Source organism: Ailuropoda melanoleuca, chromosome 11 (genome assembly GCF_002007445.2).
Source record: "Ailuropoda melanoleuca isolate Jingjing chromosome 11, ASM200744v2, whole genome shotgun sequence".
Classification (NCBI taxonomy): domain Eukaryota; kingdom Metazoa; phylum Chordata; class Mammalia; order Carnivora; family Ursidae; genus Ailuropoda; species Ailuropoda melanoleuca.
The window spans coordinates 2,209,507-2,230,833 of NC_048228.1; the positions used below are offsets into that span (position 1 = coordinate 2,209,507).

The 21,327-nt window shown below is 54.6% G+C and overlaps 1 protein-coding gene and 1 long non-coding RNA gene across 10 annotated transcripts in view; one reads left to right on the forward strand and one right to left on the reverse strand.

Moving 5' to 3' along the window:
* Positions 1 to 83: 83 nt before the first annotated feature.
* On the forward strand, positions 84 to 6,577 carry LOC109489663. Of its 4 annotated transcripts, XR_004628679.1 has the most exons (6): positions 84 to 2,113; positions 2,391 to 2,538; positions 2,615 to 2,758; positions 3,085 to 3,122; positions 3,371 to 3,967; positions 6,388 to 6,577. It is a non-coding gene; the product is annotated as an uncharacterized LOC109489663 (long non-coding RNA). The 4 variants fall into 4 exon arrangements; XR_004628678.1 differs by lacking the exon at positions 3,371 to 3,967 and having other exon boundaries at positions 86 to 2,113; XR_002142722.2 differs by lacking the exons at positions 3,085 to 3,122; positions 3,371 to 3,967 and having other exon boundaries at positions 86 to 2,113.
* A 40-nt stretch (positions 6,578 to 6,617) lies between these two features.
* Positions 6,618 to 21,327, reverse strand: part of CEP104 (centrosomal protein 104) — a 33,672-nt gene continuing 18,962 nt past the window's right edge. The window contains exons 14-22 of one of the 6 annotated variants that reach the window (XM_011225259.3): positions 18,345 to 18,551; positions 17,842 to 17,949; positions 13,609 to 13,645; positions 13,149 to 13,215; positions 12,490 to 12,598; positions 11,950 to 12,088; positions 11,728 to 11,795; positions 9,945 to 10,035; positions 6,618 to 9,034 (exon numbers count right to left, since the gene is read on the reverse strand). In XM_011225259.3, the coding sequence (XP_011223561.1) occupies positions 8,922 to 9,034; positions 9,945 to 10,035; positions 11,728 to 11,795; positions 11,950 to 12,088; positions 12,490 to 12,598; positions 13,149 to 13,215; positions 13,609 to 13,645; positions 17,842 to 17,949; positions 18,345 to 18,551 (939 nt within the window). In that variant the 3' untranslated portion in view covers positions 6,618 to 8,921. Of the gene's footprint in view, positions 9,038 to 9,102; positions 9,807 to 9,944; positions 10,036 to 11,727; positions 11,796 to 11,949; positions 12,089 to 12,489; positions 12,599 to 13,148; positions 13,216 to 13,608; positions 13,646 to 15,567; positions 16,328 to 17,841; positions 17,950 to 18,344; positions 18,552 to 21,327 lie in introns of those variants that run through there. The other 5 variants (XM_011225258.3, XM_034671116.1, XR_004628673.1 and 2 more) reach the window with 5 other exon arrangements.

The window sequence follows — 21,327 nt, forward strand, 5'->3', positions numbered from 1 at the left end:
GGGCGCGGGAGCCGCCGCCGCCCGCCATAGCGCCGCCGCTTCCGCCGCCGCTCCCGAGGCGCTTCCGGGGCACGGCGCGCCACTTCCGGCCCTGGCCGGAAGGGGAGGCCCCGCGGGCGCAGCGCGAGCCCCGGGCGCCTCTGGGAGAAGAGCAGCCGGGAGGTGTCTCGTTGACGGGAAGGGACTCTGCGGGCCTTTGGGGCTGCTCGCGGGCCCGGGACCCGCCGCCCGACGGGGTCACGGCAGCGGAGCGGCGCGTCCCCCGGGTCCGACCCCGAGCAGTGATGGCGCCCCCAGCCCTGTCCAACCCTAAGCAGTGGAGCCCCCGGCCGCACCCGCGTCCGACCCTGAGTAGCCCAGGGGCGCCTGGGTGGCTTCGACCGCCCGTTAAGCCTCTGACTTTTCATTTCGGCCCAGGTCATGAGGTCGAGCCCTGCGTCCTTCACGCTGGGCTTGGAGTCTGCTTGAGATTCTCGCTGCCTCCCTCTCTGTCCCTCCCTGCTCACACTCCCTCTCTTTAAAAAAAATTAAGAGAAAATAGTCCTCCCTTAAGCACATATGTCGTCACGCACGGAAATCAAGTTCTCCGACAAGGATCTCAGCGCGGTGCGGGACCGCGTCTGCGAGAGCAGCGCCAGCTGGATTCTGCACAGAGCATTGGTTTTTATCAGAAAAGCAAGGACAGATGCCTCCAGGCGCGGGACAGGAGTACAAAGGGGCAAATATCTTGAAGCCCTGGAGCTGCCTGCACTCTCCCAGACGCGCAGGCACGCAGTCACGGGGTTAGAGAGGAGCGGGATGTGCGTGCTAGCCATCGCCAGGTGCAGAAAGGGGCACTGAGGGTTACATTCTTTACTGGCTCCTGACCTATGCCCTGCCCCTGGGGATCCTGGGATGCTGTTCCTTCCGGGCCATTGCGTTCAATACCCTGAGAGCAGGAACGCTGCTGACGTTTCCACTGCTTCCCGTCACCCCTTAGGGCTGACAATATGCTTTCTAAGAATAACTCCACAGTCCCCCTTTATGTTTAGTGGGATATGTAGGTGGGCTACTGAAGGGGGTGGCGAGGATCTGCGTGGTCGCTACAAGTGTGTTTTGGGTCCTCCAGGCGGAACAGCAGGAGAGGCTTGCCTTGACCACTGTAAGGAGAAAGGAGATCAGTATAAGCAGTACAGCCATGTGAAACCAAGAGCGGGGTTTGAGTTCAGAAAACCAGTTTTTTGGATAGAGCTAGGTGGAAATGTCATTGAGAGTATTAATGGTAGCTTGTTGACTTTCTTGTTGGAGTTCCTGTATTTGTGCTTGTAACCTAAGTTTTAGGTTTTCAATGGAGAGGGATGCCTGGGCGGCTCAGTCAGTTAAGTGTCTGCCTTCAGCTCAGGGCATGATCCCAGGGTCCTGGGATGGAGTCCGGCATCAGGCTCCCTGCTCAGCCGGGAGTCTGCTTCTCCTTCTGCCTCCCCCACAGCTTGTGCATGCACACTCTCTCTCTCTCGCTGACAAATAAAATCTTAAAAAAAGAAAAAAAAAAGATTTTCAATGGAGAGATTCAAGGAGGAGGAAAAGGCTTAATAAAGATGAATTTTCAGTTGCCCCCAAGACTTCTTGTAGGGAATTGAAGTAATGCAGTAGGATGTCAACTCCGAGTCACAGGTTAATTGGGGTCTGGTCCAGAGTGCTTGTTGATGTTCTCCTAACCAGACAACAGTGGCTTCTAAAGCCAGCAGTCTAGCTAAAATTTGTTAATTTTGACCTGTTGTTCTAAATCAGTTGTAGTGTTCTGCATATATGAATGCACTTGGTGTGCCCTTTGGAGGGAGGGAGCCAAAGATGTGGCAGTGGTTGCCGTGGTAGCGGCTACAGCCCTGATGGCTGAGATAGCTGCCAGTGGGATCCCTAAGACCTGTTCTACAGCACCCTGTGAGGAGAGGTCTTTGATAGGTGTTGGTTCATTTTTCCTCCTCTTGGCTGATGGCATGCTGGCTGGTGGAGTTACCGACCTCAGGTTGAAGCATGGAAGCCGGTGTTTGAATTCTTCGTGCCAGCTATCAGCCGAGCGGGTAGCCACAGAGGACCTTGTGGAGAACGCGCAGCAGCGTGACCTCTCCCCCAGGTGAGTAAAGGTACCGTTGGGCAGTCTATACCATACTTGCAGTTTGGGAAGGGGTTCCTCAACCCAAAAATGCTTTGAATGAGCCGAATTAAAATGTTTGTCTAGTTGTAAGTGATTAATAGTAAACATTACCTTCATTACTCTCATTTTGGGGGCCTCAGTTCCCCCTTTTTGTTTATGCAGTAGTTTCAAGGTACTGTTGGCACGTTCAACAGTGGCTTGACCTGGAGGATTGTGGGGGAATGCCAGTGGAATGTGTGATTCCCCATTTATTTAGGAATTGGGTTATGCGATGGGACATATAAGCTGGGCCATTGCCTGTTTACGTTTTTTGGGGACGCCCATTTTGGCAAAGCATTGCAAAAGATGATCGATGACATGAGAGGAGCTTCACCGCTCTGAGCGGAGGCCCATATATATCCAGGGTAAGTATCAGTAGTAACAAATGAGGGGAAATGGGTCATGTCCATTTGCCATGGTTGATGTGGGGATAAACCACAGGGACTGACTCCTCCAGGAAGATGAGCAGAAGAAAATCGTTGGCGGTCGGGACAGAAGCGTATGCTGTGTTTTGCTTGTGAAAGAGAGACTGCCCCTTGGTGAAGAAAGGACTGAGAATCCAAGGCAGAGGAGAATAAAGATCCAGTAAGTAAGGAATCCGCAAGATTGTGGCCCTCTGTAAGAGGCCCGGGTTGATGAGAATGACTGCACGTGAAGGGCAAACAACGGGGAAGCCTGTGTTGTAACAATGACTGAGCTTCAAGAAACAGACATAGCAGAGGGCGGTTAGGGTGTGTGTTAAGAGTGGCGGTAGGGAGGTCCCAGTAATTGTGGGAGTCTGTTATTAGATCAAGAGGTGTTCGAGAAAAGACCTTTAGAGCAAGAATGGCAGCAGCCAGTTCTGCCCTGTGAGTGGATATGGTAAAGGCTCTGTAGGCCTGTTTCCATTTATTCCTGTTTCCATGTTACAGCCCCTCCTACGGCTGCTTTGGGGCCATCGATGAACACGGTAAGAACATCAGATAAGGGTTTATTAGAAATGAGAGAGTAGGAGGACAGGTGGAAATATTTCAGGCTCTGGATACATTTATCTGAGGGCAATAGGAAGATAAATTGACCCATAAAATTAGCCACTGCAATTTGGAACTTTCCATCATGTATCTGTAGGTCATCCATTTCTTCTTTGCTGATGCCTAGGTATATATATTGGGGATCAAAGCCAGTTAGCTGAATTATTCTTTTCCGACCCTCTCATAGGAGCTGCAATCGAAGAGAGTGGTGAGAGGCGACCCTGTGTTTGGGTTGGGCTGGGAGGAAAAGCCTTTCAAGAACAAGGCATTTATCAGGCAGAACTTGGCAGATTACCCTGTAAGGGGAGTGAGGGGTGTTCAAGACAAGGACAGTCACGTGGGCAGAGGGATCGCTGCCGTCCAACCAAGTAGAGGTTTGTCGTTGGGATAAAACATCTAGTTGGTTTCCTCGAGGCGTCATGGGTCGTGTGGACGCACGGTTTGGATCTCCCTGTAATTAGTTAAAGAGGGAGGTCAACTGGCAAGTAGGAATTTCTAAAGTGGGACACAGCCAATTAATGTGCCCGAGGAGTGAGCTAAACGTGAAGTGGCGACGGAAAATGGATAGCGATCTATCGAGGAGTGACTGTCTGCGACACCGGCCTATACTCCAGAAACTCCGTGGAGCTGCCCGTGGTATTTTCTCAGGAGCGATGAGCAAACCCGCGGCGGTGACTGAGTCAATAAGAAATTGTATACATGTACGGAGAAGGGTGTTACTATCTGAAGCAAGCGGATGTCTTCCGTGTCGTGATCAATCCGTATGCGTGGGAATCTATTTCTGGTGGGTTGAAGGGCTGCCCTGACAAAAGACTGACACCTGGGTGGGGGGGCTCTTCTCCACCCCCGAGACAGACACTTCCATCGGTGTCTTTGGACAGCTCTGTGATTGTCGATCGTGGGGACTGAGAAGGCACATTTTTCTTTATCCTTGCAGTGCAAGGGAATAGTAAAGAAGCAGTCTTTGAGATCAATCCCAGTGAGACTGAGTTGAAGGGAGTAAGGAAGGATTTGGAAGACCAAACTGTAAGGGCCCCATGGAATCATTTGAGCATTAACTGCCTGTGAATCATGTAGCAATCTTCATTTGCCTGATTTTGGGGGATACAAAAGAGGAGTATTCCGTGGGCTGGTCGAATGTTCTCTACGTCCAGGAGTTAATTCCACTCGGCTTAGTAGGGGTTTTAGTTTGTCCCCTTTTACAGGTCATTGCTCCACCCATGTAGGGAGACCTGGTTTCCAAGACATCTTGAGTGGGGGCATTTCTGCAGCAATGGCCCTCTGCATAAATCTGTCTGCAAGGAAAGATTCCATTGCTTTCCTAAGTCTCTTCCCCAGAGAGAAACAGGGATGTTTGGGACAAAAGGTCTTATGGTGGCTTGGTGCCCTTCCATATAGCGCATACAACAGCAAATTTATTTTGTAGGGGACTGTCTTGTCCCCTTCCTCTGGTAAGAGTTCGTGAAGTGGGCACAAGGGGAATTTCGGTCTGCCAGTCTTGGGCTTGAATGACAGGTGCGTCGGCCCCAGGATCTATTAAGCCTTTCATAGTTCTTTTTGCAATTGTAATTTGTAATGTGGGTCGTGTGTCCTGGATGGGCAGAGCCCAAAAGGCCTCCTGCTTTGCACTGGTACTGCCAAAGCCCTTATCATGTCTTTGTCTATTTTGACTGTTTGGGGACCCAGTAAGGAAGCAGGAGCGACTGTGCTGCTGTGGTCTGTGGCGGTATTTCTGTATCGGTAAAAGAAGTCAATGTTATTTGAATTTCCCCTCTATAATCGGAATCAGTAACCCTGGGGAGAATGAATATGCCTTGGATAGTTGCGCTAGAGTGCCCCAAGATTATTCCTGCCTTTCTGGGTGGGAAAGGACCAACTACGCCTGTGGGGGCCTTTTTTGCTTCCCCAGCCGTTTTAAAGGTCACATCAAAGCAAGAGGCGGTCCAGTCCTGCGCTGTCCGCAGCGAGCACGTCTATCACTCGGTATTGTCTGGGGTGAAAGGGTTGTTGGACGTTTTGGGGACCCATGCCTTTGTGTTGACATTCCACATTTGGGCGTTTGGGTTCGAGGATTGGCTCCCGGTTTGCATGGGGGCTCGGGAACCACGCCCCTCTTCAAGTTTCCCGACACGGGGTTTCCCTGCGAGGCGGACTTGGACCGGCATTGGTTAGCCCAGTGATAGCCCTTTTTACATTTGGGGCATTTTTGAGTGGGACGTTTCCGCTCTTGTTGTCAGCATTGTTTCTGAAAACGTCTCTCTTTGCCGCATTTAAAGCATTTTTGAGGTCTCAAAGCGGAGGCGAGCAATACCGCCCTACGAGATGGCGCCCTCATTTTGGCAGGCTCGCATCGTTTCCACAGTGTTTGGGCGCTGGCCTCTTAAAGGTGCCAGCCCCTTCTGGAGGTGCTGACTGGCATTTTCCTAGGCCCATTGTGGCGTCAGAAGTGTTTGTGCAGTTTGTCGTCTCTCTGTGAAGGTCATACAGGGTTCATTGGCTCCTTGCCGAACTGTAGCGAAGGGGCCAGATGGGGTCTGAGAATCTGGAGTCCGGGCCGTGCTGAAGGGCCGCACCCGCTACTCGCGGACGTGCCCTTGGAACCACAGTCCCAGAGGGCCCTTGGCATGTCGTGTTATTTGTCAGGTTGCCCGTGGCAGTTATCTGAGCAGTACCTGGAGGTTCGTGCAGCCGTGAAGAATACGGGGTGGTGTTAACAACCATTTTGATTGATGTTTGCCGTGCCAAGGGGTCGTGTCACCTCCACCGCCTGTCCCTTCCGTAATGCCCCTCGTGAAAGTACTTGAGAGTCCGTTCTTGCGGCCGCTCCGAGGCTCCTGGAAGACCGGGGTGGCGCTCGTGCCTGGGCCCAACGACAGCCGATGAAGCCTTCCTGTTCTTGGGCTTCCTTTAACTTTCCTCCATCGAGGAGAAGCAGGCAGTGACCTTGACCCCTTTATTTTCCGCGCTAGAGAGGGCAGAGGAAGGGTTTCATCGGGGGTTAATACTGGAGCCTCCGGTGGGGTGTTGGGGGCTCCATTCATTGGGGCTGTTGCCGAGACTGGGCACACAGATGAACAGAGAAAATACTGCCTTTTTACTCATTTGAAAGCAAGATGCCGTCCCTCTGGCCAAGGGGACCAGGCGTGGAGACGTGTGGTGGGCACAGTGAGACCGTCTGAGGAACATTCTGATTTTCTCTCACAGGGTGAAGCTGGGCAACTGGTTCCTCCAACCCACATGGGGCTGAGGATCCTTCAGCTGGTTCAGCAGGAAGCTCGTGTGGACACGCACCCGGCATCCTGGGGGCCGGGCTCTGGGCTCTGCGCCCGCCCCTCCACTCCGCCCCAGCCACGCCCCGGCCTGCGCGCCAGGCCAGAGTGGACGACACTCCGTCTGCCTTGTAATTGTAATCTTGAAACAAGAGTGACAAAACATTTAGTGATCTTTTTATTCTGTTAATATGCTCAGGGTGAAGTGACCCCTAGGCCCTGAAGTAACAACAAAAATATATTAGTTAGATATTATAATTCTGGTACCCGAAATAAAGACAAATAGAAAACTATGTTAAAACATTAAAAAGCTGTAAGTTTTCATTAAAAGTATTTACATGTGTATTCTGATGCCAAATTTATAGACACATTTCTTTTAAATTAGCTTGATAAAATATTCTGAAATATGAAAATAATAGAAATAAATAGTTAAATATCCACAACATATTCATGAATGAAAAGTCAATTATTAATTCCTGTTCCAAATTTACATATTTATTTTTAAATGGCCAAGGGATCTTACAGTTCCTTCCAAATTTTTATCTTTTCCATGTGGTTCCTTAATAGTGTATAACTCTGTAAGGCTTTCAGTAGCCATGAGTCACTGCCAGGGATCAAGAGAAATGCACGATTCTTCCATAACCAGCAACGCTGACTGGTCTTAAATGCACCCGATGTTGTTTGTCAATCAGTAAAATTAAATATTTTTACAATTTTTTTTAAGTTACAATATATAGAAAATAGGACATATATATTTGAAAGTTTTGATCGGAGAGGAAGGAGTGATTCCTTCACTAACTCGCATCACCGCGGCTCTAGTTACGGAAGCAGCTGGTCCTCGCGTGGAGGACGGGCCAGCAGGTCGAGCCACGGTTCCCAGAGCTGGGAAGGCTCATGCGTCACGGGCTGGCATCTGCACTCTGCTCTGTCCACTGAAGGTTTACGTGATTTCTCCCCATATACTTCTGATTTTTTAACTGGTTATTGTTTTTAAGGGTAATTCTCTCAGTCTTACTCTTGCTGTATACGAGAAGGTATTAGTTTGCCCAGAACGGAGAGTGAGTCGTGCAAATTCACGGTCACTAACCTGCTCCGGGAGCACACTGCTCAAACAGCTGTTAGGGGTTTCCTAAAATCCATTTTGTTGTTTCACACGGTTGGGAATTAAACACATTTATACGCTAACCATATAGTCCACATTTCATCCGTTGCACCCAGTTCTCATGGGCATTCTGAAGGCCTGCCTGACGCTCAGGGGGACGGCCAAGTACGCCCCGGCCACACGGTGGGACAGGAAGGGCCAGCTGCCTCGGGTCCCTGGGAGGCTCGGCTGCGGGGAGCACAGGCCTGCACGGGGAGACCACGGGGCGCCTGCCAGCAGACTTCAGACACGCACTGGCTCCGTCTCAGCCGCGTGCACGGGAAGCAGGCGCAGCCACTCCCCGGGACCGGATGGCTGCTCAGAAGCTGGAGACGGGACTGGACTTCGAGGTCTGGTTTCTTCATGGGAAGTGATGTTTGGTGCTTGAAGTATCACAGGACGCGTCTGAGAAAATGAACGCACGGTCCCAGTTCCAGCGTCGACGTGGGAGGGGCGGTGCGACAGGCCCGAGGAGGACGCTCTGTGGTCTGTGCCGGAGGCTCACTTGTGATGGTTCGGAAACCAGAAGCTACTCTGCGCCAGGGTCAACAGCGCCATGTCTGCCCCTAGGGTTTAAGAGGGTTGTTCCGACCGACACGTGTGGCCAGGTGAGCAGAGGACAATCAGGCGCTAGGGGGCGGCATACACGTAAGGGACGTGAGCACCCACAGCAGCGACAACCTCAGCTCCCCCGGGGGCACTGCTGCGAGGGGGGAAGGCCGCAGACCCCGTGCTGGGCGAGTGCTGCAGGGGGACCCATGCTCGATGACCTGTGACAGTGGGGAACGCGGGCTCCACAGACACGGGTGAGAAGCTGTGCCGGGCGGGGGGGGGGGGCAGATCGCGCCTGGGGGGGAAGGCGCCCGGTGAGACTCGTGCACGCCGTCTTTCCGGCCGGTGACTGCTGCGCGGGGGGCCAAGGCCCACGTGGGAGAAACCAACAGCACAAGGTTGACTGGGAAGCATTTATGGAAATCACCGCAAGCGCGTGACAAGAGGGCGCTGTGCTGGCGCTACACCCTCCGTGTGCCGACCCTCCGGGCAACGGTGTCGCTGCCCTTCAAACAGACCAAAGCTCTTCGGGTCACATGGGGCTCGGAGGTCGGAAGCCTGGCTGCTTGAGCTGCGGCGGGTCTGGTCCTAACTCCGGCATGGGGGTTCTTCGGGCGGCTACACACGCAGTGCGATGGGTGAGGACACGCGGGGCCGAGGGACAGCGCGGGTGGTGACAGGTCACCACGTCCAAGGACGGGTTTTAGGACAAATGGTTCACAGGCAGGAAACTTGCTCAGGCCCTCGTGGGGACAAAGGAGACAGAACGCGTCATGTCACCGCTTAGTGTATGTCCTGCCAGAGCTTTTGCTCAGTCCCTTCGGGGTAGGGATTTTGCTTCCGACCTTTGATCCTGAGGTCCCTGATTTGGCCATGGCTGGACCTTTCCCTGCTGGACACACAGACACACAAAACACAGGCACCGTGTTAGGAGGGACACGAAACGAACAGAGTGTGAGGCCACAGTGCCGGCGCGGTGGCCCCTCGGTCTGCGGGGGGCCGGGCTGAGCAGGGCAGGCGCAAGGACCGGCCGCACCTGCTGAGGACATGCACCTGAGCCCGCAGAGGAGGAAGGAAAAGGGCTCAGAGGAGGGGCCTGACGTCAGGGATGGAGGGAAGAGCCCGGAGCTGTCCGCCAATGCTGGCTTCAGAAACTCAGCTCCAGGGACGAAGGAAAGGAGCGGCCGTGGGACTGGAGCTCCGTGTGGGACTGAGGAACCTTGGGCGGCCCCTCCAAGGGCCTGTATTCCTCGTTTACGGAAGAGGCTGCTGCGAGGCCCTTCGCAGGGCGCCTGCCACGGAAGGAGCCTAGGACACATGTCTCGTCACACTCGTGTTGGTGACTTTCCTGCTCACCCCTAACGGAAAGCTGTGCCTCCAACTGTTTTGGTCAGGAATAGTTTTCTAATGAAAAATATATTTTCTTGTAAGGCATTCTAAGTCTGACATAAAATAGTGAAAATTATGATTTGTAAAACGGGTAGTGGCATTGTCTGTGAATCTACTATTTAACTTAGTGTTTCTAAATACTCCGGTTCGGTGATGCAAACAGACGCCGAGAACCAGGGTCTGTACCTGAAGACCACCCGGGGGCTGGGTCTGCTGCCTCGATGGTGCCCTCGTGGGGCCTGCGGGACGGGCAGGACCTGTGCAAGGGTCTGCTGCTGACAGAGAGAGTTCTGGTCACACAGTAGGCCTCCTCACTAAGCGCCCGAGGCAAGACACAGAGACTAAGTGACAACAGAGGGGCGGGGACCCCGCCACATGGGTGCTGAGGTGCCGGCAGGCGCGGCCCTTACCCGGCAGCAGGGCGGGTGCCTTGTGCAGCACGTGGGTCTTACGCAGGTTCGCCGTGCAGCCCGCTGAGCCCATGAGGTGAGCTTTCCACGCCTGCAACAAAGGGAGAAGCACACGGTGTGTCCGCCAGGCCACCGAGGGCACAAGTGAGATGAGCTCCCACCAGAGCCGAAACCAGGGGCAGCCACGGCTCCTGCCCGACCCGGCGCCTGGAGCGCTGTCACGGGAGTGGTGCCGACGTGGAGGCTTAGGGAGCGAATGGGGCACGGGGCTGTGGGGTGGCCTCCAGGAGTGGAGAGTGGCCCCTGGTGGACAGCCAGCAAGAAAGCAGGGATTCAGTCCTCTAATGACAAAGAGAAGAATTCTGCCAGCAGCTGGGTGAGCGTGTACCATCCCTCCCGAGCCCAGCCCGGCCTGCAGATGGGAACGCAGCCTGGTGAGACCCGAGCAGACGAGACGGTCGGTTGTGCCCTCAGAAAGTGTGTGGCTATTCGCTACCTGGCATGGAGGACTGAACTCTGAGCAAGCGGAGGGGAAGTACGGGAGGCCTGCTGACCGCCTCGTAGCTGTGAGACCGGCTGCCGCTCCCAGTCGGGCGCTGGGGACAGGAGGGCTCGCAGGAAGACGAGCCGAGGGCTGCAACGCTCAGAGCCCCCACAGTACACAGCAGCCAGAGGAGGGGACGGGGTGTCACAGGCAGCATGAGCGTCACGGAAGCAATCAGCACAGAAATGCAAAGGCTCCTAAATTCTAAAAATAAACGGCACGCGAGAATGTGCGCACGTGAGAACTGTTTATGTATCTTTAAGAACGCGAAGCCTGTAAGGAAGGGGGGTGGTGAGCAAGGGCAGGGACAGCAGCTGCTCTCTGTTCCCTGAGTATGTCCCATTGTATAGACTTTGGGACGAGCAAAGCATTTTATGTCATTACAGGACTTAACTGAAAAAATCCCCCGTCTGTTATGGAGGAACACGCGAGCATCTAAGGAACAACCACAGGAGAACTAAGTTTTAAAACTCAAAGCTGCTGGTGCAGCTCTGTGGCGGGGCATTTACAGAGGAAGGGACGCTGCTGGCTGTGCCTGCAGGGAGCACGAGAAGGGGCCCACTGTCACTCAAGCGGCGGATGGGACGTGACGGCTGCCTGCGGAGTACTTCGTTAGTATTTGACACTTTCTGAGAGAGAGAACGAGCTGGGACAACTGCACGGGTACAGGGCTGACCAGAGCGTGCTGGGTCTGAGCCATCGTCTCGTGGGCACACGTCCCAGAGCTGGGACAGGACAGCCCGGCCGCAGGACACAGCGGTGGACTGCCTGGCACACGGAGGTGGGGGAATGGACGGTCCTGCCCCTCGCGCACTGAACTGTAGTCATGGCGTGGCGAACGGAGAGAAGGGAGGAGAGCCCGCAGTCATCCGTGAGGGGCAATTTCAAACGGCACCGGACTCGGTTTCAGTAATGAGAAGGGACCGGCGTGCTGTGGTCTGGCCTAGCCACCATCAGGGGCCCCAGCACCCAGAGGAGTGTGGGGACCGGACAGAGGCCAAAGCCCGTCACGATCGGCCCCCAGAGCCAAGGCCCCCGCAGAGGGTCTAGGGCGGTGGCAGGAGGGGACCTGAGCAGGCAGCTCAGCACAGGGAACGCTCGGGCGGCGCTGAACAGGGCAGGGTGCTCCCCGAACACTCACGGTCCCCTGCCCGCGGCCCAGCCCTGACAACCTCGTCACCGTCCCCTGCACGGCGCTGGCCACCCCGTGCTGGCTCGCGGCCCGCGTCAGGCCCTCACCTCTTCTCCGGGTGAGAAGTTCTCATGGCACAGAGGACACCGGTTTGCCAGCTTCTCTGGTTTGGCAGCTGCAATGGTGTCAATAAGACAGGATTCAGTTCCTCCGTGACAGCGGCACGAGGAGCAGCAGACACCTGACCGGACGCCCCCTCTGCAGTGGGGTGCCCCCCCCGCCCCGGCAGGGCACCACGGACACAGAGGCGCCGCCTGAGCCGCACTCACGGTTACACTCCTTCGTTTTTATGTGTCTGGGCAGCTCTTCCTTCAGGACGGCCTCGCTGCAGCGGTAACACTTCCCAAACCCGTCCCTCCTGTCGCACTCCGTCAGCAAGTGCTCCGTCAAGCTGGAGATCTCCACCACCTGCATCCCGAAACGCAGAAGGATGCCTGTGTCCAAGAATGCTGCAGTGTGTGCCACCCTGCCGGCCGGCTCGTCCGGCTCGTCCGGCTCGCACACAGCTCAGTCCGCACACACACTGGGGAGCTCTCTGTCCAGCTGGGGCTGTCCTCACGGGCACTGACCCATCTGCGGTGGGCGCACCTGGTCAGCACGGGGACTGACCCGTCTGCGGTTGGTGCACCTGGTCAGCGCGGGGACCGACCCGTCTGCGGTGGAGGCACCTGGTCAGCAGGGGGACTGACCCGTCTGCGGTGGGCGCACCTGGTCAGCAGGGGGACTGACCCGTCTGCGGTGGGCGCACCTCGTCAGCATGGGGACTGACCCGTCTGCGGTGGGCGCACCTGGTCAGCAGGGGGACTGACCTGTCTGCAGTGGGCGCACCTCGTCAGCATGGGGCAGTGCTTCCAGTAGTGCAGGTCCAGGCCGTCTTCTGTGAAGGACTCACTCCTTTCCCCACAGAAGATGCACAGACTGCAAGAGAACAGAAGCCAGGATGAAGGCACGGATGTCGCCTGAAACACCACACCTGCGCTGTCTGCGGGTGGCCCCGGGGGACCTCGCTGGAGGGTCCGCAGGGGTTCAGCCCGCTAGTGCGCTGTAGGAAGAGCCGGTGTTGGTGACGCCTGAGCTCGAGGTCCCTTCCAACTCTAACCCGTCAGCATAACCAAGCACAGACGCTACTTAAGTCGCGAGAACAAAGACATTTCACTGAAATGCCTGTACATTTGTCGTGGGGGACGCACGGGGAAAGGATTTTGCTGCCACAGGATTCTGTGCCTTTAATAGCACTTCTGACAATCGGCTGCTGACTTCTCTGGGGGCAAAGCGGGAAGGCATCCCGGCTTTCCCGGCGGGAACGCGCAGCGGTCCGGAGGGCCGCTTCCCCACCTTTACGAATGACCGAGAAGAGCCGGTCCGCTCGCGTAATCCCACCGTGCTCGAGAACATGCTGACTCCGTGGCAGCTGCACGCGGCAGTCCCTTCAGTCCCCACAGCACAGGCTCAGGACACCTCTACTCACTTATCTAAACAGTGACTCCCGGGGACTTCTGGAGCCGGAGGTGGGGCTGCTTTCCCTCCTTGTGTGTCTGAAATGAAAAACGAAAGCATTTAAAATAACTTTCTGTAAAAACTACTCTCACATTTTTAGCCACCGGTTTGGTGCGAAACACATTTAGAAGCTACAAGCTGAGGGGCGCCTGGGGGCTCAGTCAGTTGAGGGTCCGCCTCTTGGTCTTGGCTCAGATCATGATCTCGGGGTCCTGGGGTTGAGCCCGTGTTGGGCTCTGCGCTCAGTGGGACGTCTGCTCCTCCCCCACTCATGCTTCTGAGCGCTCTGTCTCTCTCTCTCAAATCAATAAACCTTAAAAACAAAAAAGCGTACTAGCCGATAAGGGTCGTGTTAACCTCATTACGTTCCCCGGGTGTTTGCTCAGGGAACGAGGTGCCCGCTGCAGACAGTCCCCGGGCCCAGGACCTACCCCGACTCTCCGCCTCCACCGAGGGGCCTTCGTTCCCCTAAGAACAAAAACAGAAAGATCAGGGACAGAGGGCTGCACAGTGAGTCTGTCCAGGGCACATTCTCTTTTTTTTTTTTTTAAAGATTTTATTTATTTATTCAACAGAGATAGAGACAGCCAGCGAGAGAGGGAACACAAGCAGGGGGAGTGGGAGAGGAAGAAGCAGGCTCATAGCAGAGGAGCCTGATGTGGGGCTTGATCCCATAACGCTGGGATCACGCCCTGAGCCGAAGGCAGATGCTTAACCGCTGTGCCACCCAGGCGCCCCTGTCCAGGGCACGTTCTGATGCCAAAAGTAAGTTCTGTTTTCAGACTTTCTACCAACAAGTGACACAGCTCCGTGAGCCGTCCGTGCCCACACGTGTACCCTCCCCTCACAAGCCCCACCACGGGCTCCTGTCCCCGCTGCCGCTTCCCAGTGGTTCACCGTCTTCAGTACCCGTGGGCTCTGGGCAGCACAGGACCATCCCCCTTCTCCACTGATGCCGGGGGTGCCCCACGAGCCCCGTCTCCTAGCCGCCTCCCCCTTCCTGGCTCCTCCCACCAGGGGTGCTCGTCCCGGCTCCCAGGCTCACAAGCCCTCTCTGTGGATGACCAAGGGTTCAAGCCATCTCTCCCTGGGGTCCCAGGACCCAGCTTCTCCCGAGCAGGCTGAGCTGCTGCTGTGGGTTGCCCGGTCGCAGACCAGGTTCCAGAGCCCCATGAGCACCCTGGGAGAGATCTCGTACTTCTCCCCTTCTGCCAGCTCAGCCTCTGTCAGCCTGCCAGCAGGGCCGAGGCTGGACTTCGAGCACACCCAGGCCAGGCCTCCTCTTGCCAGGTCGGGGGCCTTGCTTCTGGGGGCCCACCCAGCAGCGGCTGGAGGGCCCGTGAGTGCCCCGGCAGGCTGATTTACTTTTGCTTGAGAGTATCAGCCGGCTTCCTGGGTCACCTGTCCACTTATCTCCTGTCTGCAGCGCTCTCTGTACACCAGCCTCCTGGCTCCAGCCGCCCCTCCAGGGGTCCTGGCGCACAAGCTCTGGCCCTCTCCTCCTCTCACCCAGGCTTTTCCCCGAGAGGCCTCCCCAGAGAAAGGTGTCAGCCGGCAGCCCCTCTTCGGCCCCACCACACCCCCACGCAATCCCTCATGTATCTTGATTACTGACGCCCCTAAAAGAGACAAGGGTCCCCGAGGATGGAGATTTTCCCATGGCATACTGTCCCCAGCACGCTTGTGGACTAAACGCTGGGCAGCAAGGCAGCCATCAGTGTGGTGGGCTGGGCCTCGCTCTTCCCACCAGGCTCCTGTCCTGTGTCAGACACCCCGTGTCTGGGGTGCTAAGGATGCAGGGGAGCTCCAAGCGGCGGAGTGGACAGAGGGGTCCTTAGGAGCAGCTGAGTGTCCCTGCTGGTGGCCAGCCGTGTGGGGGCTCAGGCCTTCCTGCCGCAGTCTCCCCCGCCCCAGAGCTCTGGGGCCACATTAGCACGTTTCCTCCCCGGCTCTTTGGATACTGCTATCGTCCCTACAAAGCCTGACACAGCACCCTGGGCACCAACCAGCCTGGCCTGGGGGGCGGGGGTTGAGGGCCTTCTTGGACTTTCAGTCTCAGAGAACAGGGACAGTGGGTGGCCCTACACATAGCATTTAAGCGACATGTTACAAACACGGGTGCTGTCTGCTGGATTTGTAGAGAATTAAGCTTCATGTCATAGTAAGTGACTTATGTCACAGCCAACCACGGAGCAGGAAACACACACCAGAACAACCTTAGGGGCGCCTGGGTGGCACAGCGGTTATGCGTCTGCCTTCGGCTCAGGGCGTGATCCCGGTGTTGTGGGATCGAGCCCCACATCGGGCTCCTCTGTTATGAGCCTGCTTCTTCCTCCCCCACTCCCCCTGCTTGTGTTCCTTCTCTCGCTGGCTGTCTCTATCTCTGTCGAATAAATAAATAAAATCTTTAAAAAAAAAAAAAAAGAACAAGCTTAGAGCTAGAGAGGGATAACAGATTAACATGAAGCTGGCACACGGCTCACAGGATTTTTATGCCTATACAGAAAGCAAACTTAGCGGGACTGTACTTTAGGCATCAAAACTTCTTAAGAGAGATGGGTTTGTGTATTTTGCAGGGAGACAATGTAAACAATGCCGAAAGCTGAATTTTAGTTTCAAGTTTTACCTTATCGATGCTTTGAATAGCTTAGGAAACCAGTAATTTTTAAATCCTTTTTTCTAAAACTCAGGAGCACTCAGGCGATCTAAAAATACTGTCACTCACCAAAGTTCTGGAGCGGGATGGTGGGCCCAGTGCCAACCATCAGTGCAGTGATGCACTGAACGGTGCAGGACCGTACATGTAAACAGGGCTAAAATGGGAAATACGCTACGAATATCTCACCGTGATAAAAACAACACCGAAAGAGATACCATCGTCCTCAGCAATCCTTCTAACACGCAGGCCGATGTCTGCCCCCGCTGTGCCGTCTACCCTGTGTTACTTTTTCTTTCCGTCTCTTCCTCTTGGAGCAGTGGCCCAGGGCGGGGGGCAGGACTTGGTTCTGTTCCCTGCTTATTTCCAGAGCCCAGCACAGCGCCTGGCACACAGCAGGTGCTCAGCAAACATGTCATGGATGGAGATGAGCTGGTGAAGGTGCTCCCGGAAAGCTGAAGGACAAGGTTTCCCAGCACCGTTTCCACAGGTATCTATGGGGGGGGGGGCACGTGACCTCAGCAGCACCCACAGCATCTGAAGCTGGGCTCACTGCAGCTGGGTGCTGCACCGTGATGGGGAGGGGGGAAGGGTGTAGGAGCACAGCCCGGCTGTCTTGGCTTAACCACTGAGAGGTCTGTGCTTTAGGTAAGTCACTTTAGTTTTAAAAATTTGTTTCCTCATTGGGGCGCCTGGGCGGCTCAGTGCGTTAAGGTCTGAGTCTTGATTATGGCTCAGAGTCCTGAGATCGAGCCCTGTGTTGGGCCCTGTGCTGGCGTGGAGCCTGCCTGGGATTCTCTCTCCCTCTGCCCTTCCCTTGCTCATGCTGTTTCTCCCTCTCTAAAAATATAAATGAATAAAATAAAAATTGTTTCTCCATTTGTATAACATTAGGAAAAATCAGGAGCACCTGCCAGACCTGCTTCAATGGGAGGCTATGAGAATCAGACCAGACATGACTGTCTTAAAGAGTCACCCTTGGGAGGCGCCTGGGGGGCTCAGGGGGTTAAGTGTCTGCCTTTGGCTCATGTCATGATCACAGGGTCCTGGGATCAAGCCCCACATCAGGCTCCCTGCTCAGCGGGAGCCTGCTCCTCCCTCTGCCTCTCACCCCTTCTCTTGCTCAAAATAAATAAATAACATTCTAAAAAAAAAAAAAAAAAAAAAAGAAGGCACACCCTTGACTCCATGGTGTGAGGCCCCATCCCCATGAATCCCCCCTTCCTCAACGGCCTCTTCTGTCCTGTTCTTGCCAGCTGCCAGCACCGCCAACGTCGTCACTGTGACTCTGGGCCACAGGCACTTCAACACACACTCAGTTGCGTTTCTCTCTTTTTGAGCCATGGTGAGCACCCTCACTGAGGGGTCTGCCCTCCTAACAGCCTGCTGCGGGCACAGTGCGGTCCGGTCACCAATAGGCACACTGCCATCCAGCACACTCTGGAACCTTCTCTTCCTGCACCCATGAAACCTCGTGCTCCTTGATGAGCTCCTCCCCACCCCCTTTCCCCTTTTCTTTCAACTTAAGGAACTGAATGACAAAATGAACGTCGTGAAACTGGTGTAAGTCCCAGAAACAGGGCAGTCACCCCCAGACGGCGTCTCCCAGTGGGTGAGGACCAGGGGCTTCCTGAGGGGGAACATTTCCCTGAAACCTGCCTTCTCCAATGCATGGGAATCAGACCTCCACATACAAGCTTACTGTCCTCCTTTGCCTCTGAAGGAGGCTCGGAGCTCCGAATGGGAAATCTATCCTCCGCCTCCTCCTTTAGAGAGGAAATCACCAGCAGCTCCTGCCACTCCCTGGACTCAGTATCTAATTCAAACTAGCTGATGAAAGATTCCTTTTATGTAACCCAAAACTAGTTTTAAAAAAGCAACTAAGCCTACAGATATCATCTGCGTAATGCCGTGAAAGGAAAGCAAGCACGCCGTGCATCTGTCTATGGGGCGAGCACTCAGGGTGTTCACGAATGCGCAGGGGTGAGGGTACGGCAGCCTTCCCAACCTGGGCTTCGGCCTGAATGTCCTTGAGTGCGGCCAGCTGCCCTTGTAAAGCTTTAATTTCTTCTTTCTTTCGTTTTTCTGCTTCTTCTGTAGCTGCTTTCTTCTGTGCCTGGTATGAAAATTATTTTTCCATTAGAATATCTTTTGAGGGTCATCTTAGAAATTGGGAGAACGTTAAGGCATATGAATTATGTTTCTTATATGTTATGACAGTCACTGAGACTAACCACATAACTGGGGTCGAAGTACCTTCACCAGATTAATCTAATTAATATTTACGGACAGATAAAACCACATGTGCTCTCGGCTGTCGCTGTTCCCATTTACAGATAGGGAAACTGAGAGTCTCACAGGCAGAACATGAGGGAGCCAGGATCTGAACTCAGGGAGACGACGTTTCCCTGGTTTCCTGCACCCGAAGCCCTCGGGTCATCTGCTGGTTTATTCACGGACCGAATAACTTCAGTAGAGGATTAAGTCATAATGTCATAAAAGCTGACTTACCCTAATTTCAGCATCTGTAGGTCTGCCGTCTATTTTAGCAAATCCCTCAAAAATTGTTTTATAGAGAACATTCTTGCGTGTGGTGCTGTCGTCTGGAGGGAGGTACTCTAGAATAAAAGCCCGGTGCTGTTTATACATGTCCAAAATAACTCTAACCGCTGTCTCTCGAACCTCATACACTCTGTGCTCCAGGGCACTCACTGAAAACTAAACATAAAGTTGGGAGGGGTCTTTGTGGTTACTGATTCTTACAATAACAGTTTATTTTTCCCCAGCATAAAAGAAATACAGGCACATTATAAAAATTTGAAAAAGAAAATAAAAGAAGCCCCCGCCCCCCCTCCGCCGCTGCCGGCCCAGAGTTCTGGCTATTATGACACCGAGCTTTTCCCACTGTGTTTGCCTCACACACACAATGGAGCTCATGTTGGAGATATCTATCTATCTATCTATCTATCTATCTATCTATCTATCTATCTATCTTTGTGCTTTGCTTTTCCACTTAACGTGCCAACAAACATTCTTTAGGTTATATCCTTCCGCAGACTTCATATTAAATATTATAAAATATTCCAATCACAGAGAAGAGGAAATATAAGAAACCTCACGCATCCACCATCCACAGTAACCGATGTTATGATCTTGCCATGTTTGTTTCAGATCTTTGTCTTTAAGAAAGGGAACACCGTGGTGATGCCGTGAGTCCCCACAGAAGGCTCCCCGGCCCCACGGTCTTGCCGTGCTCCGTGGAGGCACGGCTCTCCTGACACCGGCCTGCGCGCTCCCACCCAGACGCACGCTTCCGTGTGTATGGTGTGTGTGCATGCACGTGCTGGTTACACACATGGGGTTTCTGTCCGACACTCTCAACAGTATACTGAGCTTATCTCTCTGAAACTTTCTTTCCCCCGACCCCACAGTCCTTTGTCAGGGGTGTCCGTTCGTCATGATCCATTTCAGGGGCTCTACAGTGTTCTGTCACAAGGACCTCCCATGATATGTTCGTCCCGTCCTACGCGGTCGTTACCATGCTCAGTAAGTCGACGTCTCCCCGTGGGGCTCTCACGCCAGCCTCTCACTTCCCACAGTCTCAGCCTGCCACAGGTTCTTGGTTTTACCCCGGACCCTGGCACCCCCAACTGTGGCATGGCCATTAGGAGTCCTGGCCTTAGGGGGCCCACCCTCTGACGGTCACCTCCTACCTTTCCCACTTTTTCGTACTCCCTCCCTGGGCAATTCCTCAGCCCCCTCTGGGTCTTCGGTCTATTCCGGACCCACCACTGTCTTCTCCCGTCTGTCACCTCCCTCAAGTCTTTCCTGCCCAGCATGTCCATCACTAAGTCACTTCCGGGACCCCTTCTTCCTGTGTAGTCATGGGCCAAATGGAACGTGCTCGCAGACTCGAGAAGCATGCTGACTGGCCCCGTGCCAGACTTGCCATGACAGGTACCACGGGGGCCCCGGGCAGTGAACAGTGACCTGACCTGAGGCATTTCTGGTCAGTTTACCTTCCCAGATGTCAAGGGGGCATTTCATTCATCCTTCTTGTCTCTCAAACCTCCATTATCCAGTCTGGCTTTGAGCAGACTTCGTCCATGGAGAGGACATGCTTTCCCCACTCGACGTGCAGCTAGCCCTGCTGTGTATATGCCAGAGCCAATTCCGTTGGCCATTCAGGGACTTCGCTCCTGCAGTAACCGACTCCTCCTTCCAACTTCTGTTTCCTTCTTTCCTCTTTTCCCTCCATCTGGATCCATCTTTCCACCATGCAGGTGGACCTGAATACAGCTACGTGCTTGACAAGCCAGCTGCCTTCTTCCATGTGCACAGCTATGCCACCCTTCCTGGCCGCGTGTGCTCAGGTCCAGGGAAGGGTAGGTGGGAGCAGCCCGGCCGTAAAGACTCCCTCACCACCCTCCACTCGCTTCCTCCATTCAGTGATTGAGTCGTGAGAAAGCTGGTGGCGTCCTACTGGAAGGAGGTGGAGGCCTGAAGGCCCGCGTGGGGCAGAGCGCCCTCTCCCCTCGCGAACTACACGGGACCGCGTGGGAGAGCAATGAACGTTCCCCGCACTATGCCGCTGAAATGTCTGTGCTTGTAGTGCCGCGGAGCTCAAAGGGACTGATGCCAACGCAGCTATCTTGAAACGGGGCACCGTGTAACGGGGATTCCGGTACATGGGGTAGGCTTTGTGTTCTGTGCTGGGGAGCAAGGAAACTGAACTTGGAGGCAAGAAAGTGGGTGGTCCACGTGACTGCAGAAGAAAAATCCACTGGGGAGCTGGCAGTGGCCGGCCAGGCAAGTGATGACAGGGGCTGGACCTGAGTGCAGCAGGACAGCTGGGAGGCCTGGTCCGCAGCTGGGTATATTCAAAGGAAGAGCCCAGAGCACTTGCTGAGCAAACAGAACAGCATTGCCATTTACAGAAACGGGGAAGGCTGAGGAGGGGCGGGTCGGAGAGGAGGCCAGGCGCTCCATCTGGACGTCGGGCGGACGCGGCTTACCCGAGGAGTCAGGCGGCCGGGAAGCACATGCGCAGAGATTGTGTCTTCCACAGACGGTGGGGAGGTGCGGGTGAGGTCACCGAGGGAAGGTATGTGCACAGAAATGAGAACAGGAGGCCTGGACACTCCCATGTTAATGCGATCAGGAGGATGAAGAACTGGAAAAGGGACCAAGACAACAAGGCCAAGCGTGGGGAAAGTGGGGCGCAGAGCTCCAGAAGTCAAGGGAGGGAGTGTATCAAAGGCTTATTTACTTCAGTGTCTAAATCATACATCCTCGGAGGAAACACATGAATGGAAGTGGCCTCATAGGATCCTGTCTTTCCTGATTATACATTTGATTGTGTGAGGACCCGGTTCAGGTTTCCAAGTCAATGCACACGTGGAATCCACGGAGAAGGGAGACCCTCCCCTTCCCGCATGGACAGGAGCAAACGTGGAGTGCTGGCGTGTGGGCTGCACTGGAACGAGCCGTCATG